The 21,788-nt window shown below is 49.2% G+C and overlaps 1 protein-coding gene across 1 annotated transcript; it reads left to right on the top strand.

Moving 5' to 3' along the window:
* Positions 1-338: 338 nt before the first annotated feature.
* Positions 339-20,154, top strand: ADGRF3 (adhesion G protein-coupled receptor F3; the record flags this gene model as incomplete). The annotated part of the gene is made up of 11 exons (XM_079968582.1): positions 339-537; positions 3,060-3,278; positions 4,411-4,620; positions 6,779-6,922; positions 7,045-7,241; positions 8,925-9,116; positions 12,695-13,459; positions 14,748-15,374; positions 16,729-16,770; positions 17,907-17,954; positions 20,042-20,154. 11 exons carry the CDS (start codon positions 339-341, stop codon positions 20,078-20,080), a joined length of 2,682 nt encoding a protein of 893 aa, XP_079824708.1. The 3' UTR covers positions 20,081-20,154.
* Positions 20,155-21,788: the final 1,634 nt, after the last annotated feature.

Raw genomic sequence — 21,788 nt, 5'->3', positions numbered from 1 at the left:
TCGGCAAGTCCTAGGCTCTGTGGTTTAATCCACAGCGCCACCCGTGAATACATGCTGAATACATGCCTGTAAATAATGCTTACACGTGTCTCTGGTCTGCCACTTCCCTTGTGAGAAGATTTATTCACTCTGCTGATAGAGCGTGCCAAATCTCTAAAGGTATCTGAGGCTTGTGTCGCTGTTTGATGCTGCTCCAAGGGAGACTGGAGATCGCCCGGCTACCGGCCGGTGACTGGAGCCAACTGGGGGCCTGCCTGATGCCCCCGTCTCCCCGGCAGTATCCCAACACATCCTTCTCCTTCTCTCTCTCCCCAGAGTGTGACCCCCGCCAGTGGGAGATGATGGCGTTTGGCTACAGCCGGACTTGCCGCTGTCTCCCCGGCTACCAGTACAGCGACAGAGACTGCTCTCGCTTCCAGGGGTGTGGGGGTCTCTTCCAGGCCGCGGCCTCCTTCGTCTTCACACCCCCTTGCGACTGTCTCCGCTGGACTTCTGAAGACCCCGGCTACTGCCTGCCGCTGCTGGAGGCAGCCACAGGTATGCAAAAGCCCACCCGGTGTGGCATCGGTATACTGCAATGCGCCCTGGGTGGGGCAGCCCTTGGGTGTGGCTTGGAAGCTCCACCTGGGGCAGAATGCTGCAGCTGGATTGCTGACAGGGACTTCTGACCGGGAACATAGGACCAGTGGCGTAGCGTCGGTTGTCAGCACCCGGGGCAAGGCAAGTAATTTGCGCCCCCTAACCCTGAGTGAGCCAGGTAGAGGCAGAGAGCTGCAAGTGCGAGCGCGCGCCCCCCAGATGTTGCGTCCGGTGCGGCTGGCCCCTCCTGCACCCCCCACGCTACGCCACTGCATAGGACCCCATTATATATGTTGTTGTTTAGTCGTTTAGTCGTGCCTGACTCTTCGTGACCCCATGGACCAGAGAACGCCAGGCACTCCTGTCCTCCACTGCCCCCCGCAGCTTGGTCAGACTCATGCTGGTAACCTCGAAAACACTGTCCCACCACCTCGTCCTCTGTCGTCCCCTTCTCCTTGCGCCCTCCATCTTTCCCAACATCAGGGTCTTTTCCAGGGAGTCTTCTCTTCTCATGAGGTGGGCAAAGTCTTGGAGCCTCAGCTTCAGGATCTGTCCTTCCAGTGAGCACTCGGGGCTGATTTCCTTCAGAATGGAGAGGTTGGATCTTCTTGCAGTCCATGGGACTCTCAAGAGTCTCCTCCAGCACCAGAATTCATAAGCATCAATTCTTCGGCGATCAGCCTTCTTGATAGTCCAGCTATATATATATTATATATACCGGTGTATATACCCTTTATATGTACCGGTGTGTATATATATATATCATATATATACATTCCCTCCCTCTCTTTCTTTTTTCTTTTCCTTCTCCTTCTGCGATGAGGCTACATTTTAATATTTTAATGTTGTATTTTTTAATTTTGTTTTTAAGTTGTAATCATTTAACTTGTTTTTATTATTGCTTGTAAGCCGCTCTGAGCCCGGCCTTGGCTGGGGAGGGCAGGGTATAAATAAAAATTATTATTATTATATATATATATATATATATATATATATATATATATATATATATATATAAAAGTTTTTTTAAAACATACCATTTCCAACAATAATTAAACATACTTTCACATCTTATTCAATTTTTTGACTTCCATCGGTCCTGTCTGAAAATTTTCCAATCTAATCTCTTTGCATGCACTTCTTACTTTCCCTATTACATTTAAAACTCATAACCAATATCTCTATCTTTTTCTACTTTGTATATTCCTCCTTACAAAACTAGCGTAATTTGTTGATTACAGTTGCTCTTCAAATAGTTCATATAGTTCTTCCAATCTTCTGTAAATCTCTGGTCCCGCAGGTTTGGAATCCTTCCTGTCATTTTGTCCAATTCTGCATAGTTCATTAATTTTGTCTGCCATTCTTCTTTCGTCGGAATTTCTTCTTGCTTCCACTTCTGGGCTAACAATACTCTTGCCGCATAGGACCCCGTTGTTAAAACAGTGGCACCAGCTGCCCACTCACTACCTAGCCATGTTCATGAAACAGACCCTTTGGTGTCAACGGCCCGGTCCGGTGGAACTCCCTGCCACTGCGAATTCAACTGGTACCTTCTGTGCCAGATTTTAAATGCCTGCCGAGAACCTTTCTATTCCACTGGGGCCTCTGTGGGCAGTACATCCTTCCACAATGCTTAACCGATGTCCCTTCTTCACTTTTAAATGGTTTTAACTTGTTTTTTTTACTTTTGTATGATTCCACTGCCTGTTTTTTTATTGTTGTAAACCACTGTGATGTATTTCTGTGATACAGTGGTACATAAACATCTTCATAAATAACTAAATAAGTGCCTCGATTACGGTTATATTTTTTTCTTTGCTTTCATTGTTAAGGCTGGTTTTAGCGTTATGTTTTGTGTTTATTTGTAAGTGGCTTTGAGTTGTTGCGGCCAAAAAAAAGGGACCAATAAAACAGATAATTAATAATAATGGTAATACACACACACACATTATTATTGGTTTTTTTACATATCACTTCCAACCATCATTTAACATAACTTCTTATCTTATACAATACAGTATTTTAGACTTCCGTCAACACCTCTGATGCTTTTCCATTCTTTATCACTTCTTCCACATTTCTTAATTTCTCTATTACTCTTAATTACCATTAACTAATAGTTCTCTTCATAGTCTTTCTTGCAATACTTCAAATAGTCCTCCTTACAGAACTTTTTGCAGTCCTGCTAGCGTAATCTGTTCATTACAATTGCTTTTCAAATAGTTTGTATATTTACTCCAGTCTTCTAAGAATCTCTGGTCCAATAATAATGCTAATTAAAGGGGAGGGAGAGAGGAACAGAATGCTTCTTTCTCCTAACTTAAACCCCCCCCCCGACACCCCTGGGAGGTGGGCTAGGCTGAGAGAGGCAGGGACTGGCCCAGCGTCGCCCAATGAAAGCTCCCTGGCCGAGTGGGAGGACTTGAACTCGGGCCTTTCCTAGTCTGACACTCTAACAGCTGACATCCCGTCCCTTCCAGTTGCAGACAGCCAGCAGCTGCCTCCGGAAGTGGCCTCTGGTGGGGATGACCAAGACCTGACCCTCTCCTTCAGCCTGAAGGATGGAGCCACAGAGGTGAAGTTCTACCTGCTCAGCTCCCAGGGAGCCAAGGAAATCTTCAACGGGACTCAAGTGACTCTGCTGCAGAACGGCTCTGAGGTGGAGCTGAGGCTCTCCTCCGTCTCCCCGGACTGGGCTGGTGCTGTATCGCTCTCCCCTCTCTCTATGGAAAGAATGATTTCGGTCTAAATATGTGTCTGTGCATGGGTGTAGCCCCCCCCCCCAATAATCAATAAAAAACCAATACAGTGGTACCTTGGTTCTCAAACATAATCCGTTCCGGAAGTCCATTCCAAAACCAAGGCGCGTTTTCCCATAGAAAGTACAGTGGTACCTTTACTTACGAACATGATCCGTTCCGGGGTGCGAACAGTCCATAAGTAGAGTGCGCTACTGCGCATGCATGAAGTGTGATAGAGCGCTTTTGCACATGTGCGCAGAGGGAAGAGCTGATCATTGTCCTTTGTTTCAGTGCTGAATCCACTCCTATATGCAAGTCCTTTGTGACCTTCATGGTCTTCTGTCTAGGGCCATCAAGGTTGGCATAGCAACTGGGCAGGGCTCCTGTGGATGTACTGGTATGCTCAAGGATTATGGCTGGCCTGTATCAAACCTTCCCCATTTTGTAGTCCTTCCTTCATGGAGTAAAATAAAAGTAAAAGGTAAAGGTACCCCTGCCCGTACGGGCCAGTCTTGACAGACTCTGGGGTTGTGCGCCCATCTCACTTAAGAGGCCAGGGGCCAGCGCTGTCCGGAGACACTTCCGGGTCACGTGGCCAGCGTGACATCGCTGCTCTGGCGAGCCAGAGCCGCACACGGAAACGCCGTTTACCTTCCCGCTGGTAAGCGGTCCCTATTTATCTACTTGCACCCGGAGGTGCTTTCGAACTGCTAGGTTGGCAGGCGCTGGGACCGAGCAGCGGGAGCGCACCCCGCCGCAGGGATTCGAACCGCCGACCTTTCGATCGGCAAGCCCTAGGCGCCGAGGCTTTAACCCACAGCGCCACCTGCGTCCCTAAAATAAAAGTGGAACGGTGCAAATCCGATGTATGGTTGATTTTCTATGAATTTATAACAGAAGCGTAGCGGATGTCGTATGTGAGTGTGTGTGTCGAGTTTGTACAAACGGAATGATGGGGGGGGTGTCCTGCAACACAAGAGCTGCGGTTCCTGCACTGCCTGGGGTTGGACTAGATGTCCTTTGGGGGACCCCCTTCCAACTCTGCAGGTCTCGGATTCTGGCTCCCAGTTCTGACATGTGTCTCCTACAGGAAAATACATCTGCCGCTACTTGTACGAAAACGCCATGCACGAGCTGACCAAGGAGGTGATTGTTCCCCTCGGGACAGCGGACCTCATCCAGACACGGTCGCAGGTCTCCATGAACTGCAGCTCCCCTGAGGGCCTGACTCTGCAGTGCTGCGTCCGGAACAGAGGAGGAGAGCTGAGAGCATCCTGGAACCCAGGTGCTGCAGACCCAGGTGGGCGAGGGGAGGGCAGGGAGCGGCTGGTGAGCCTGGATGGGCATTCTGTGCAGCTGTTTTATTTAAACTGCATTTTAAATTAAACTGCATTTTAAATTGCATTTTAAACTGTATTTTAAATTGGTTTTTTCCCCCTCCCTCTTTTTCCTCCCTATTATGTTTTTACTGTGATTTTATTTTATTGGTGTTAGCCGCCCTGAGCCCAGCTCTGGCTGGGGAGGGAGGGCGAGGTATAAAATTTAATATTATTATTACAGTGGTTCCTCAGGTTAGGTACTTAATTCGTTCTGGAGGTCCGTACTTAACCTGAAACTGTTCTCAACCTGAAGCACCACTTTAGCTAATGGGGCCTCCTGCTGCTGCTGCGCTGCTGGAGCATGATTTCTGTTCTCATCCTGAAGCAAAGTTATTAACCTGAAGCACTATTTCTGGGTTAGCGGAGTCTGTAACCTGAAGCATATGTAACCTGAAGCGTATGTAACCTGAGTTACCACTGTATTATTATTATTATTATTATTATTATTATTATTATTATTATTTCATAAAATTAATGCACGGCTTGATGGTACACAAACAACAATGAAAACTCAAAGTGGTTTCCAAAAGGATAAAACAAGGGGGGAAATGCAATGCTTTTAAACATACAAAAATTAAAAGACTAAAATAGATTAAGATATACAACTTTCTCAGCAAAAAAAATTCCTTCCAGTAGCACCTTAAAGACCAACTAAGTTAGTTCTTGGTATGAGCTTTCGTGTGCATGCACACTTCTTCAGATACACACGAAAGCTCATACCAAGAACTAACTTAGTTGGTCTTTAAGGTGCTACTGGAAGGAATTTTTTTTGTTTTGACTATGGCAGACCAACACGGCTACCTATCTGTAACTTTCTCAGCGTCTGGGAAGGCTAGTTGAAACAAAGAGGTTTTCAGACCCCTGCTTGAACTCTAGAGGCAGGGAGTTCCAAAGTGCAGGCGCTGCCACACTAAACAACCAAGTTCTTGCAAGTGGGAAACAGGTCTAAGGTGGCGCTGGAAGTAGCGCCAGTTCTGCCGATCGCAGGGGTCTTGTGGGTGCGTGCGGAGGGGTGTTAAGATAGCAGAGGGGGCCCTCCTGGTAGTTCTTCCCCCCTCGGACATTCGTGCATTAATGTGTGTGGCCCAGAAGATGGCCTTCTCGGTGGTGGCCCCCAAATTGTGGAACTCCCTCCCCACCGAGTTGCCAGCCGGGTGCCCAGCAAGCAGGACCTGAGCACAGCAGAAACTTTCCCCACTTGGGATTGCCAGCATTTGTTGTAGTTGAGTCGTTTCCAGCTCTTCGTGACCTCCTGGACCAGAGCATGCCAGGCACTCCTGTCTTCCCCTGCCTCCCGCAGTTTGGTCAGACTCATGCTGGTAGCTTCGAGAACACTGTCCCACCATCTCGTCCTCTGTCGTCCCCTTCTCCTTGTGCCCTCCATCTTTCCCCACATCAGGGTCTTTTCCAGGGAGTCTTCTCTTCTCATGAGCTGGCCAAAGTCTTGGAGCTTCAGCTTCAGGATCTGTCCCTCCAGTGAGCACTCAGGGCTGATTTCCTTAAGAATGGAGAGGTTGGATCTTCTTTCAGTCCATGGGACTTTCAAGAGTCTCCTCCAGCACCAGAATTGGAAAGCATCCATTCTTCGGCAATCAGCCTTCTTGATGGTCCAGCTCTCACTTGTATGGAAGTGGGAAAACCATAGCTTTTACTATACGGACCTTTGTTGGCAAGGTGATGTCACTGCTTTTTAAGATTCCTGGCCCTTAAGATCTATCTAAAGATTAAACTACATCAGAGTAACCTACTATCTTTATGTACTGAGGATGCCTGATGAAGCAACTGGCCTGTGGATTTGGAATGCTTATATGTGCCTGTCAGGTGTAGAGAAAGCAAATGGCAGAGGTGGAGAGGCCTGTGGGATTCAATCAGAAACTATTGTCAATGAATCAAACCCAGCCAACACAGTGCTTTCATAGTGGACACAATGGCTTGCTCCATATTTAATAATTCCTCATAGCAATCCCACCTGACCCCCACACTCTGGATATTTGCACCCCTACATCCCTCCGCCAGATCTTTCCCTTCCTTCTTCCCTCCCTCCCTGCCCTGAGCATCTGACCCCTTCTCTCTCCGCAGTTCGCCTGGGGGGCAACGGAGACCCTCTCTGCCACTTCCTCACCCTGAATTCCTGCCCCAGCGGTGACACCGCCTACCAGTGCACATTTGAAAGCAACCACCTGGGAACCGTGCAGACCACAGTGTCGGTGGCCCCGATTCAAGGTAACGGGGAGACAGGGAAACTGGCGGCCAGAGAGTTGGTGCCTTTCCGGCGCTCCTTTGAGAGCTGGACGTGTTCCATGAAGGCTGTTCCTGCCTGTGCATGTGTGTTTCTTGTGCTGCAGCGAGAGATCTCTTCTGCCCCGGTGAGAACTCCACAGGCAGGTGGGATGCCACGAAGGCAGGGAAGGTGGCTGAGCTCCTGTGTCCCGAGGGGACCGATGGAAAGATGCTGCGGTCCTGCTCTCCTGGAGGGACCTGGGGAAATGTCCAAGACAGCTGCACGGATCACCGACTGCTGTCTGGGTTGCACGAGGCCCAGGTAACTGTTGGATTCTTCTGGGCTTTTCTCTCTCTCTCTATATATATACACTCATACCTATATACAGTCTATATACACTTTATATACCGTCATACCTTGGGGTTACAGCCGCTTCAGGTTGCGTTTTTTTGGGTTACGGACCACCAAAACCCGGAAGCACCAGAACGGGTTACTTCCGGGTTTTAGCGGTCGCGCATGCGCAGAAGCGCTAAATCACACTTTGTGCATGTGCAGAAGCACCGAATTGCAACCCGTGCATGCGCAGAGGTGCGTTGAAAACACTGTGGAGCCCCATTCGCATCTAGAAGCAAATGTAACCCACGTCTGCGCGTGCGCAGGTCACGTTTTGGCGCTTCTGCGCATGCGCGTGATGTCATTTCGAGCATCTGCGCATGGGCAAGCGGCGAAACCCGGAAGTAACGAGCTCCGTTACTTCCGGTTGCCACGGAGCGCAACTCGAATGCGCTCATCACGGAGCACATTCAACCCGAGGTATGACTGTACTTGATCTTCCTGGTTCCTGATCTTTCGTGTCAGTCTCGTCATCTCTGCATATTCCATAAATTTGGTCTGCCATTCTTCTCTGCCATCATTAGGGGCCAAATTCTTATACCTGTTCCCAGGTTAGCTCTGCTATCAATGGGAAACGATATTGATACAATACGATATCTTTATTGCCATTGTCCCATACAGAACAATGAAATTGAAAAATCTACATAAGACATTCAAAAACCCCTAAAAACCTCTGAAACCCCATTTTAAAATACAATATACTCCTATAGAGACTCCTTATACTGCTTCCCAATGTTGAGCCTAAAGGGCTGGTCTTATTTTTTATGGCAGCCATGAGACAAATAGTTGCTTCCAACTGGGGTGGAAACGCCCCCCCCCATGGGAACACGGACCCAAGATTTGTGGCATCTAGCACTTAAATGCTTAACTGAAGAATAACAAAGAAAGACATGTTTCACTCTGTACGGTCTTGATCTGTATAGTTCATTAACCCTAATCTCCTCTCTGTCTCAGTCACAACAGCAACTATGGAGTAATAATTTTAACACTGTAGACTGGAGTACACCCTGTGGACGTAAATTTAATTAACAATATTAATAATGTGAGCTTAATCTGTAATGTAAAAGATTTCCCAAGTCTGTTTGGATGCCATGTGGATGATTTTTTTATACTTGATGTTTTAATTATGTTTTTTGGATATGCTGTAAGCCGCCCAGAGTGGCTGGGGAAACCCAGCCAGATGGGTGGGGTGTAAATATTATGATTAGGATTATAATTATTATTATAATTATTCCTGCAAACAAGGCTTTACACATCTGAATATGCATTTGTTCTGTTTGCCAACAGTTTATGGTTGGTAATTATTTTTTACATTTTTCACTAGAGCTTGTAATAAAACGAAAAAACAAAACCTCAAAGTGATTTCCGTGTGACAGCCCATCAGATATTTAAAGATATCTCCTTTCAGCATCCTCTTCTCTAGGCAAAACATTCACAACTCCTTCAATAAGGCTCGGTTTGCAGAACCTTTACGTTCTCGACTGCCCATCTCTGCACATGTTCCAGCTTGTATTTTTTTAACAGCCAGTGGGTATTGTGGAATCCAGTGGCAATGAGTTCCATAGGAAGCCGCCTTCGGTCTAATATTCTCCCTGCTCTGTTTGTGTGCAGCTGCTCCAGGCAGGGCTGGGCAGCCCCCAAACCGAGGTCCCTTGGGTGATAGACTGGCTGAAGGCGGAGACCGAGTCCGGGAACATCCAGGGCAGAAACCCCCGGGACCTCCTGGCTGCGCTCGACACAATGGACATCATCTCAGAGGTGGCTCTGGGAGCCCAGATGCGCCTGGAGAGCAGCGTTGTGTCTGTGAGTAGCAGCACCCAGGGAGGGAAGGACTTCAGGGTGGGATTCCTGCAAAGCACTCGGCTTGGGGCTTATCCTGCGGCTTGATGCGGAAGCTGGAATTAGTGCAGGATGCTGCAGCACAATTGCTGGCAGGAGGGAGGCCTTGTCAGCATAGCAACCCCTGTCCTCAGGGATCTGTCTCGTCAGAGTGGTGCATGCTCTGGTTATCTCTCACTTAGACTACTGCCAAGCGTGTCTTCCTCCTAGCACGTTTCTTCCTTTCGTCCTGAGTTCGAGTGTCTTCAAAGCCCAGGACACCTTTGGTAAAGGCTGTACTCCAACCGGCCAGTGTTTCCCAGTTGTCAGTGTTTATACTACATTTTTTTAGATTTGCCTTGAGAGAGTCTTTAAACCTCTTTTGTTGACCACCAGCATTACGCTTTCCATTTTTAAGTTCGGAATAGAGGAGTTGCTTTGGAGGACGATAACAATCATACTGTTTATAAAGGTAAAGGTAAAGGGACCCCTGACCATTAGGTCCAGTCGTGACCGACTCTGGGGTTGCGGCGCTCATCTCGCTTTGCTGACCGAGAAAGCCGGCGTACAGCTTCCGGGTCATGTGGCCAGCAGGATTAAGCCACTTCTGGCGAACCAGAGCAGCGCACAGAAACGCCATTTACCTTCCTGCCGGAGTGGTACCTATTTATCTACTTGCACTTTGATGAGCTTTCGAACTGCTAGGTTGGCAGGAGCAGGGACCGAGCAACGGGAGCTCACCCCATCGCGGGGATTTAATAATAATAATAATAATAATAATTTATTATTTATACCCCGCCCATCTGGCTGGGCCTCCCCAGCCACTCTGGGCGGCTTCCAAAAGAATATTAAAATACTATGATACATCAAACATTAAAAGCATCCCTGAACAGGGCTGCCTTCAGATGTCTTCTAAAAGTCTGGTAGTTGTTGTTCTCTTTGACATCTGGTGGGAGGGCATTCCACAAGGAGGGCGCCACTACCGAGAAGGCCCTCTGCCTGGTTCCCTGTAACTTGGCTTCTCGCAGTGAGGGAACCGCCAGAAGGCCCTCGGAGCTGGACCTCAGTGTCCGGGTAGAACGATGGGGGTGGAGACGCTCCTTCAGGTATACTGGACCGAGGCCGTTTAGGGCTTTAAAGGTCAGCACCAACACTTTGAATTGTGCTCGGAAACGTACTGGGAGCCAATGTAGGTCTTTCAAGACCGGTGTTATATGGTCTCGGTGGCCGCTCCCTGTCACCAGTCTGGCTGCTGCGTTCTGGATTAGTTGTAGTTTCCGGGTCACCTTCAAAGGTAGCCCCACGTAGAGTGCATTGCAGTAATCCAAGCGGGAGATAACCAGAGCATGCACCACTCTGGCGAGGCAGTCCACAGGCAGATAGGGTCTCAGCCTGCGTACCAGATGGAGCTGGTACACAGCTGCCCTGGACACGGATTTAACCTGTGCCTCCATGGACAGCTGTGAGTCCAAAATGACTCCCAGGCTGCGCACCTGGTCCTTCAGGGGCACAGTTACCCCATTCAGGACCAGGGAGTCCTCCACACCTGCCCGCCTCCTGTCCCCCAGAAACAGTACTTCTGTCTTGTCAGGATTCAATCTCAATCTGTTAGCCGCCATCCATCCTCCAACCGCCTCCAGACACTCACACAGGACCTTCACCACCTTCACTGGTTCTGATTTGAAAGAGAGGTAGAGCTGGGTATCATCTGCATATTGATGGACACCCAGTCCAACCCCCCTGATGATCTCTCCCAGCGGCTTCATATAGATATTAAAAAGCATGGGGGAGAGGACAGAACCCTGAGGCACCCCACAAGTGAGAGCCCAGGGGTCTGAACACTCATCCCCCACCACCACGTTCTGAACACGGCCCAGGAGGAAGGAGCGGAACCACTGTATGACCGCCGACCTTCTGATTGGCAAGCCCTAGGCTCTGTTTAACCCACAGCGCCAACCGCGTCCCTTATGCTGTTTCTACATTTTGTGAAATAAATACATAAGGAGGCAGTTGTCTCAGTGGCACACCCTGGAATAGGGAGGGAGGGAGGCTGTCGGTGAACACCCAGCCTCCCCCCAGGGAAAGTCTGCTCACTGATTCCTTGACCACTTCTCACTGTAAGACTTGGCCATTGGCCAGAGATTCTTTAGCTGTGATGCCTGCATTGCTGGGGTTGGGCTAGATGACCCTCAGGGGTCCCACCCAACTGTTCTACAATTTTTATTTTTTTAAAATAATTTTTATTAGAAATTTAAACAAAACATATTATCCAAAAACATGTCATCTTTGGTCCCCCCCCCCATTTTCCTCCCTCCCCCACCCTCCCATACAAACCCCACCCCCACCCCCGACTTTCCTCAGTTCCAATCTTTGGTTTCTCTCTGAATGCTATTCTTTGCATGTTACAAAGTTGTATAAATCCTTAACTGATTATTGTCAATAAGGAGTTTGTGAGTGTTTATTCAAAACCTGCCAAGGAGTCCAATTCACTTTGTTGCGTCTTCAAATACTTTGTAAAGGGTTCCCATTCATCTTTAAAGTCACAGTTATCCATGTCCCGTAGCTTGTGTGTCAATTTTGCCAGTTCTGCATAATCCATCAGTTTCTCTTGCCATGATTCTTTGGTTGGAATTTCTTCAGTCTTCCATCCTTGTGCTATTCGGACTCTCGCGGCCGTTCTCGCATACATGAAGATGTTTTTCAGCTTTTTTGGCAGGTCTTTCCCTACAATCCCTAATAAAAATGCTTCAGGTTTTTTAACAAATGTTAAGTGGAACATTTTCTTCAATTCATTGTATATCCTTTCCCAAAAATTTTAAATTACATTACAATCCCACCACATATGATAAAATGTCCCCTCCTTTTCCTTACACTTCCAACATATATTTGAAATAGTTTTGTACATTTTCCCTAACTGCACTGGAGTCGTGTACCATCTGTACATCATCTTCATACAATTCTCCTTCAACAACAAATCGGTAAATTTTAAATCAGTTTTCCATAACTTTTCCCAGTCTTCCATCATGATGTTGTGACGTACATCTTGTGCCCATTTAATCATAACTATCTCTTCTACAGTTCTAACCGTGACCCAGGTTATATAATAATAATAATAATAATAATAATAATAATAATTTATTATTTATACCCCGCCCATCTGGCTGGGCCTCCCCAGCCACTCTGGGCGGCTTCCATAGAAAGCAAAAATACAGTAAAATATCACACGTTAAAAACTTCCCTGAACAGGGCTGCCTTAAGATGACTTCTGAATGTCAGGTAGTTGTTTATTGCTTTGACATCTGCTGGAAGGGCGTTCCACGGGGCGGGTGCCACTACCGAGAAGGCCCTCTGCCTGGTTCCCTGTAACTTGGCCTCTTGCAGTGAGGGAACCGCCAGAAGGCCCTCGGCGCTGGACCTCAGCGTCCGGGCGGAATGATGGGGGTGGAGACGCTCCTTCAGGTATACTGGGCTGAGGCCGTTTAGGGCTTTAAAGGTCGGCACCAACACTTTGAATTGTGCTCGGAAACGTAGGTTAATGAGGAAATGCCTCCTTCTGCTTTCAGAATTTGCTGGCTGCTGCCAACATGATGCTTGACGTAGACCCGGGGCCGGAGTGGTCTGCGGTGGAAGCCCTGAGCCCTTCGGCCGCTTCCAGGCTCCTGCAGTCCATTGAGAACCTCGCCAGCCTCCTCCTGCCGCCCTCGGGCAGCCCCTACAACTTGACGCTCCCCAACCTTGAGCTCCAAAGTGCCCAGATGGGCCCTGAGTTTGAGGACTTCAACAAGGGCTTCGACACGGACCCCCCTCTCCGCGTCCACATCGAGGAAGAGGAGTTGCTGCGCTGCGGGCAGAACGTCACCGTCACCAGCCTGGTGCTGAAGAAGCTGGGCAGAATCCTGCCAGGCAGCCGTGGCGCCAAGGCCAGGCTGGGCAGCTTAGTGATGTCCAACTCCGTCACGGCTTCCAACGGGAGCATCTCGCAGGTGGAGGTGGAGATGACCTTTGGCCACTGGAACGGCACCGGTGAAGGGCAGGAGGAGGAAGACGAGGAGGAGAGGGTGGCGCAGTGTGTGTTTTGGGACCACATCCTGCACGGCAAGGTCGGCGGCTGGTCAGCCGAGGGGTGCCAGACTTCCGGCGCCGAAACTGCCACCAAGTGCACCTGCCGCCACCTGACTTCCTTCTCCATTCTCATGTCTGCCCATCCTGTGCCAGACAGCTTCGCCCTGACCTTCCTGGGCACCTTCGGAGTCTGTGCCTCAATCCTGGCTCTCATTGCCACCCTGGCCATCTACTACCTCGTCTGGACTTCGGTGGTGAAGAACAAGGTGAGAGACAAGCAGGCTGCACCCTTCAGGAATTTGGAGTTGGGGGAAAAGGCAGGGCCGGATTTAGGTTTCATGTGGCCCCAAGCTCCTGAAGGGAAGTAATAGTGCCACTGTATTCTGCTCTGGTCAGACCTCACCTGGAGTACTGTGTCCAGTTCTGGGCACCACAGTTCAAGAAGGACACTGACAAACTGGAACGTGTCCAGAGGAGGGCAACCAAAATGGTCAAAGGCCTGGAAACAATGCCTTATGAGGAACGGCTAAGGGAGCTGGGCATGTTTAGCCTGGAGAAGAGGAGGTTAAGGGGTGATATGATAGCCATGTTCAAATATATAAAAGGATGTCACATAGAGGAGGGAGAAAGGTTGTTTTCTGCTACTCCAGAGAAGCGGACACGGAGCAATGGCTCCAAACTACAAGAAAGAAGATTCCACCTAAACATTAGGAAGAACTTCCTGACAGTAAGAGCTGTTTGACAGTGGAATTTGCTGCCAAGGTGTGTGGTGGAGTCTCCTTCTTTGGAGGTCTTTAAGCAGAGGCTTGACAACCATATGTCAGGAGTGCTCTGATGGGGTTTCCTGCTTGGCAGGGGGTTGGACTCGATGGCCCTTGGGGTCTCTTCCAACTCTAGGATTCTATGATTCTATGGTTCTATGTTTCTATGATTCTATGAATGGGGCCGTTTCTATGTCCAGCTGTCCTTTGTCAACAACAGATTGTCGCTGTTTTTTGTCTTGAATATATACTATATGGTAACTGATGGACCTCATAGGTATCTAAAGCAATTTGTGCATGTTGCCCTGCAACCAGTCCATGCAGAATGTCAGCACCCTGTATATAGAAAGGAGCAAACCAGGGATATTTTAGGGAGCAGGCGGGGCCCATGACTTACATCAGGCATAGGCAACCTTTGGCCCTCCATATGTTTTGGACTACAATTCCCATCATCCCTGACCACTGGTCCTGTTAGCTACAAAAATCTAAAAACATATCAAAGATAATCATTATAAACTCTAACAGAATTAAAACAATATAAAAAAACACACCTATTAAAATACAGACAATAAAAAACAGCACAGCACTATTAAAGTCGCCTTCATTGGAGGTTTTTAAGCAGAGGTAGGGTGGCCACCTGTCAGGGATTCTTTAGCTGTGTGATTCCTGCGTTGCGGGGTTGGGCTACATGACCTTTGGGATTCCCTCCCAACTTTACAAACCTGCGATCGTAGGGCCCCCTGAGGCCGGCCTGGCCCCCTCTCACCCTGACCAGCCTTCTCCCATTTCCCAGGTGGCTTATTTCCGCTACACCACGCTGGTCAACATCGCCCTGTCTCTGCTGATGGGCAGCTTCTGGTTCCTGGGCGCCTCTCGGATGGCGGCCGACCCCGAGAGCAAGCTGTGCGTGGCGGCCGCCTTCTTCACCCACTTCTGCTACCTGGCCATGTTCTTCTGGATGCTGGTCCAGGCCCTGATGCTCTTCCATCAGCTGGTCTTTGTCTTCCACCAGCTGAGCACCCGCTCCGCCCTGCCTGCCATGGTCTCGCTGGGCTACCTGTGCCCCTTTGCCATCGCCGTGGCCACGGTGGCCGCCTTCCTCCCCCGCGGGGGCTACCTCCACCAGGCCGTCTGCTGGCTCTCCTCCTGCAGCAAAGCCATCTACGCCTTTTCCGTACCCGTCCTGACCGTCGTGTCGGCCAACACGCTCATCCTCTTCGTGGTGCTGCTGAAACTCATGAGGCCCTCGGTGTCCGAGGGGCCGCAGGGCGAGGAGTGGAAGGCTCTGGTCAGCATCTTCAAGGCCCTGCTCATCCTCACGCCCGCCTTCGGGCTGACGTGGGGACTGGGCGTCATCACCATGACCACGGAGGCCTCGCAATTCACGCATTACATGTTTACCATCCTCAATTCGCTCCAGGTGGGTGTGGAGCAGGGCCAAGGTAATTGTGTGTGTGTGTTTGTGTAACTGGGAGTCAGAGTGCTGCCAAACAGGTTGGCTCAGAAGCAAGGTAACTGGGAGGTAAAGCTAAAGGGACCCCTGACCATTAGGCTAAATAGGCTACACCAAGTCTAGTGTCCAGATCAAGAGAGTCATAGACCCGCTCTATTCTGTCTTGGTCAGACCCCCACCTAGAGTCCTGTGTCCAGTTCTGGGTGCCACCATTTAAGGATATTGACAAGCTGGAAGGTGGGCAGAGGAGGGTGACCAAGATGACCAAGTGTCTGGAAACCAAGCCTGATGAGGAGCAGTTGAAGGAGCTGGGTAAATTTGGCCTGGGTAAGATGAGACTGAGATGAGATAACAGAGATGGCCAACTCCCAAGAGACTGCGATCTACTCACAGAGTTAAAAACTGGTTCACGTCAAAGTTGCTGAGCTTTTTTTAGGAATGAGGAAGGACTCGTTTTTGGGTGGGTGCATCTTCAAATATCCCAGAGGGCAGACTCATATTTTTCGCTCCATAAGACACACTTTTTTCTTCCTTAAAAGTAAGGGGAAATGTCTGTGCGTCTTATGGAGCCGAATTGCCCAGGGGCGAAAAGCAGATCATGGTGTGTGTTTTTTGAAAGAGGAAAGTGGGTGTTGAAAGGAAGCAGCTGATTGGCAAGCGATCAGGAGGGAGATAAGGGACGCTAGCAGTAAAGGAGGCTGCCTGGGAGGGGGGAGGTAAGGACAGCAAACTTGCAAGGAGAGGAGACAGGAAGACTAAAACAATGAGGAGAGAAATTAGAAGAAAAGGAGGAGCAAAAAACTGCTCCAGCTAAGGAAAATACACTAAGGCAAACAAGAGGGAAGGGAGTATTGAAAGGAAACAGCTGATCGGTAAGCGATTGCGGGGGGAGATAATTAATGCTAGAGATAAAGGAGGCTGTCTGGGAGGGGGGAGGTAAAAGCCCATGGATCCTCAGGATTTTTGCATTGGGTCACCCCAAATTCACCATCAGATCACATAGCATGTCCATGGCTACAGCCTGACCAAAAAACACATGCATCCACTGTTTTTGGGGGGCCACAATGGCGCAAAAACGTGGTTACAAAGCACGGATCCACATGGATTCTCAGGATTTTTGCATTGGGCTACCCCAAACCATCCATCAAATCACATGTCTGTGGCCACAGCATGAACCACAAAAATCATACATCCACTGTTTCGTTCAGAATATATTTTTTTCTTGTTTTCCTCCTCTAAAAACTAGGTGCGTCTTATGGAGCGGGATTTTGTTTAAGACTGCTGAACGGTCTTCACTAAGCAACATTCTTCTCTGTTACAGGGGGTCTTCATTCTGATTTTTGGCTGCCTCATGGACAAGAAGGTAAGCAGCACCCCCTCCCCAAATTGGCAGTGTTTTGTTTTTATTTTTTTCAACCAGGAGGGTCTCAGAGACCTGGAGGGGGTGTGTGATGTGGAGGCTGTTCCAAGCACAAAGGTATGAAGGGCTTCTGACTGCATCACCCACATGAGAGAAGAATCTTTGCCAGTCCAAGCACTGGTCACTGAGACCCACAATGGGGGTGGGAGATGCACTTAGGGGCGAAAGCTTCTTCTGCATCAGGCATAGGCAAACTCGGCCCTCCAGATGTTTTGGGACTACAACTCCTATCATCCCTAGCTAACAGGACCAGTGGTCAGGGATGATGGGAGTTGTACTCAAAACATCTGGAGGGCCGAGTTTGCCTATGCCTGTTCTACATCTCTGGGGCAGGGACTGTGACCCACAAGTGGTTTCTTTAGGCCGCTTGCTGCCTTTGAACACCACCCAGTTAATTTTGCTCCTTTTAAAAAAAACTTTGTGGCTAATCATTCACTCCCCAGGGCAGGTGAGAACTTTGAAAACAACTTGGTTGTTGTTTAGTCATTTATTCGTGTCCGACTCTTTGTGACCCCCTGGACCAGAGCACGCCAGGCCCTCCTGTCTTCCACTGCCTCCTGCAGTTTGGTCAAACTCATGTTTGTAGCTTTGAGAACACTATCCAACCATCTCGTCCTCTGTCGTCCTCTTCTCCTTGTGCCCTCAATCTTTCCCAACATCAGGGTCTTTTCCAGGGAGTCTTCTCTTCTCATGAGGTGGCCAAAGTATTGGAGCCTCAGCTTCAGGATCTGTCCTTCCAGTGAGCACTCAGGGCTGATTTCCTTCCGAATGGAGACGCTGGATCTTCTTGCAGTCCATGGGACTCTCCAGAGTCTCCTCCAGCACCATAATTCAAAAGCATCATTTTTTTGGTGATCAGCCTTCTTTATGGTCCAGCTCTCACTTCCATGCAACAACCACAAAAATGGTGATGGAAACTTTCGCTTTGGACCTGTGACCCCCCAGAATAGGACATGCAAATGGAGAGGTGAAAGGGATTCTGGTTTATACTGCAAAAACTCCCTAACAGAGGGTGTTCATGGCCAGGACTCTCGCATGTTCCTCTGATGGCCTCAGGAGTCACTGTTTGTTTCTTGCAGGTGAGGGGAGCGCTTTGCAAGCGTCTGTGGAAGTCACCTACAGCTCAGGTAAGCAAGTTCCCAGCTGTTCCTCCACCTCCCTGTCTTCGCGCCACTGGCTTTGCTGGGAATGAACTGCCACCTCCCCTTTCGCCTGGCGTCCAGGCTTGGAGGCCGTTTATCCTTTGCTGAGGCCCTTTGCTTCGGCCTCCTATTTATCCAGAATCTGCTTACCTGCCACCTGCAGCCAGCTCTCCCTCTGGAGAAGCCTCAAGGGCTTCTTCTTGCCACAACCCTTTCCTACAGCTTTTCCAGAGGCCCAGCTCCATCAAAAACCTTGCCAGCACGGAAAGCGCTTCTTCACGCAGTTCATAAACTGTGGAACTCCCTGCCACCAGGGATAAGGACAGCCACCAACTTGGATGGCTTGAAAAGAGGATGAGACAAATTCATGGAGGAGGACAGAGCTATTGATAGCTAATAATAATAATAGCCGGGCTCAGAGAGGCTAATAATAATAAAAGTAACACAGCATTCTAAAATCAATTCATTCTAAAATCGATTCAGAATCAAATTAATGGCAACCATTGGGCTAGAGTTCTATGAGGATTGCAGAAGGAGCCAAAGGCCTGGTGGAACAGCTCTGTCTTGCAGGCCCTGCGGAAAGATGTCAAGTCCCACAGGCCCTAGTCTCTTGGGACAGAGCGTTCCACCAGATCGGAGCCACGGCCAAAAAAGCCCTGGCTCTGGTTGAGGCCAGTCGAACCTCCCTGTGGCCTGGGACCTCCAAGGTGTTTTTGTTTGAAGATTGTAAGTTCCTCCGTGGGACATACCAGGAGGGGCGGTCCCGTAGGTACGAGGGTCCTAGGCCGTATAGGGTTTTAAAGGTTAAAACCAGCACCTTGAACCGGATCCTGTACTCCACCGGGAGCCAGTGCAGCTGGTATAGCACTGGGTGAATGTGATCTCGCAGCAAAGACCCCGTAAGGAGTCTCGCTGTGGCATTCTGCACCCGCTGGAGTTTCTGGGTCAGTCTCAAGGGCAGCCCCACGTAGAGTTAGTTACAGTAATCAAGTGTAAGCCCAAGGAGCGCCACCGTCACATGGATCACAGTGGCCAGATGACTCTGCCTTCATAATCAGAGGCAGCGATGCTTCTGAAACCCAGCTTTCTAAACATCTGGGTAGGCTAAACGAGAATGTTCTTAGCAGTTGCCTAAGAGAGTGCAGGGAAGACACCTGCCTGATATCAACAGGCAGGGAGTTCCAAAGTTTAGGAGTTCCAAAGTTTAGGTGGTCAGCCATTTTCCATTGTCATTTAATGTCTGTTTTTTGGTTGGTGTAGGTGTATTGCTTTGGGTGATGTTTGTCTTTTTTTTTTTTGGTATGTGTGGGTTATCTTTTATGTTTATTCTTCTTTTTTTGTTGTTGTTTGATTATAGAAAATGAATAAAAATTAAAAAAAACAACAACAAAGTTTAGGTGCTGCCACACTAAATGTTCTTACGAATGCATAATAATGACAACTATTATTATTATTGTTGTTGTTGTGGTTTAGTCGTTTAGTCGTGTCCAACTCTTCGTGACCCCATGGACTAGAGCAAGCCAGGCACTCCTGTTTTTATTATTTTATATGCCACCCACTCTGAGTGTGGCACCTGTAATCGTGCCAATTCCACCGATCAAAGTGGTCTAGCGGATGTATGTCGGGAAAGGTTATCTCATGGAAAAACTGGTCCCAGGTTAAGGGCTTTATATCCCCGATGCTCTTGTGCTCGGATCCTGCTTCCCACGGGCATATGGTCAACCACCAAGATGCTGGACTAGATGGGCCATTGGCCGGATGTAGCAGGCTCTTCCTATGCTCTTACAGAACCTCCAAGTCCAGAGGCAGTCTATCAGTCTTAGTTTTTTTACGGGAATTTGGCTGGACTAGATGGCCCCACGGCCTGAGCCATGAGGTTCTTCTTAGGTCCTTAGGCTATGGGTGAAGTGGCTTCTCTCTCCCCTGGGCTTTGGGGGATGGGGGAAGGGAGTGGAGCCAAGGCGGGGGCTCCCCACTGCTTCCTGAGATGCTGCCAGGTGGAATCCGGGGGCAACAGTAAAATGGTAGGGCTGCTTTACTCACCCTCCTGTCTCTCCCAATTGGGTCCACAGACCAAGAGCGAAACGCTGGACTCCAAACTCAGCAACTGAGAGGCTGGACGTCGCACAGGTGAGCAAGCAAGAGGGTGGGGGTCTCCTCTGGCCAACCAAAACGTTAAGGGTGGCTGATTCCATGTCACCAGGAACAACTTTTCAGGGGGATATGTAGGCAGGCAAGGCAGAGTCCCGTCCCACAGCGGCCAAGTATGTTTCTGGGCACAGTTCAAAGTGTTGTTGCTGACCTTGAAAGCCCTAAACAGCCTTGGTCCTGTATACCTGAAGGAGCATCTCCACCCCCATCATTCTGCCCAGACACTGAGGTCCAGTGCTGAGGGCCTTCTGGCGGTTGCCTCCCTGTGAGAAGCCAAGTAACAGGGAACCAGGCAGAGGGCCTTCTCGGTGGTGGGACCTGCCCTGTGGAACGCACTCCCATCAGATGTCAAAGAAATAAACAACTATCTGACATTTAGAAGACATCTGAAGGCAGCCCTGTTTAGGGAAGTTTTTAATGATGTTTTAATATATTTTTAATGATGTTTTAATATATTTTTAATGATGTTTTAATGTATTTTTAATGATGCTTTAATGTATTTTTGGGGGGGACATGGGTGGCGCTGTGGGTTAAACCACAGAGCCTAGGACTTGCCGATCAGAAGGTCGGCGGTTTGAATCCCCGTGACGGGTTGAGCTCCCGTTGCTCGGTCCCTGCTCCTGACAACCTAGCAGTTCCAAAGCATGTCAAAGTGCAAGTAAATAGGTACCGCTCCAGCGGGAAGGTAAACGGCGTTTCCGTGCGCTGCTCTGGTTTGCCAGAAGGGGCTTAGTCATGCTGGCCACATGACCTGGAAGCTGTACGCCAGCTCCCTCGGCCGGTGAAGTGAGATGAGCGCCGCAACCCCAGTCGTCCACGACTGGACCTAATGGTCAGGGGTCCCGTTACCTTTACCTTTAATGTATTTTTAACCTTCTGTTGGAAACCCAGCCAGATGGGCGGGGTAGAAATAATATATTATTATAAGGAGGTGCAGTGACAGAGCTCAACTCCCTTCAAGGCGGGTCACTAGTAAAAGGTGCAGAGCGATTCTCTCCTAGCTGGGTGGGGGGCAAAGCACAGCAGCTGTGTCTCCTGTGGGAGTGCAGCCCCAGTGCCTGCATCTCTTACATATAAAGGTAAAGGGACCCCATCATGGGGATTTGAACAACCGACCTTCTGATCGGCAAATCCTGGGCTCTGTGGCTTAATCCACAGCGCCACCTGCGTCCCACCCACTCTTACACATAACCCCTTGCAAATCTCAAATCTCAATAGAGTCGTACCTCAAGTCTGGGGGCCCAGTACAAAGCCCCACTTTTTGTATTGTAAACAAGATGCCTGGCTTTGGATTTAGGGTGGGAAGTTAGAGAGCAAAGCTGGCTTGGAGGACAGAAGAGGGTTGTGTATTGTGTGTGTTTTTTTTAAATTAAAATAAATTCTTGTCATCTTCCAACCCCACAGCTTTGGGCAGTAGAAAAGGGCTCTTGGCTTGCCACCCTCCTCCTCCCTGCCTGGTCAAAAACATATTGGAGCTTTTGGAAACCAGGAGCAAAAGTTCCTTTTATGAAATGTGGGAAGCCAGTTTTGCCACCCGCTTTCGCCTACAACCATGGGCACCATGCCAGCAGCGGGACTTCAGAAGGACAACACAGGATCAGGCCTTTTCTGCAGTTTGTGGAACGCTCTGCCCTGGGAGGCTCACCTGGCCCCTTCATTATACACCTT

Source organism: Podarcis cretensis, assembly GCF_951804945.1.
Source record: "Podarcis cretensis genome assembly, chromosome: 3".
Taxonomy (NCBI): Eukaryota; Metazoa; Chordata; class Lepidosauria; order Squamata; family Lacertidae; genus Podarcis; species Podarcis cretensis.
The sequence above is the reverse complement of the archived record's forward strand: the minus strand, read 5'-3'. Positions and strand labels throughout refer to the sequence as shown.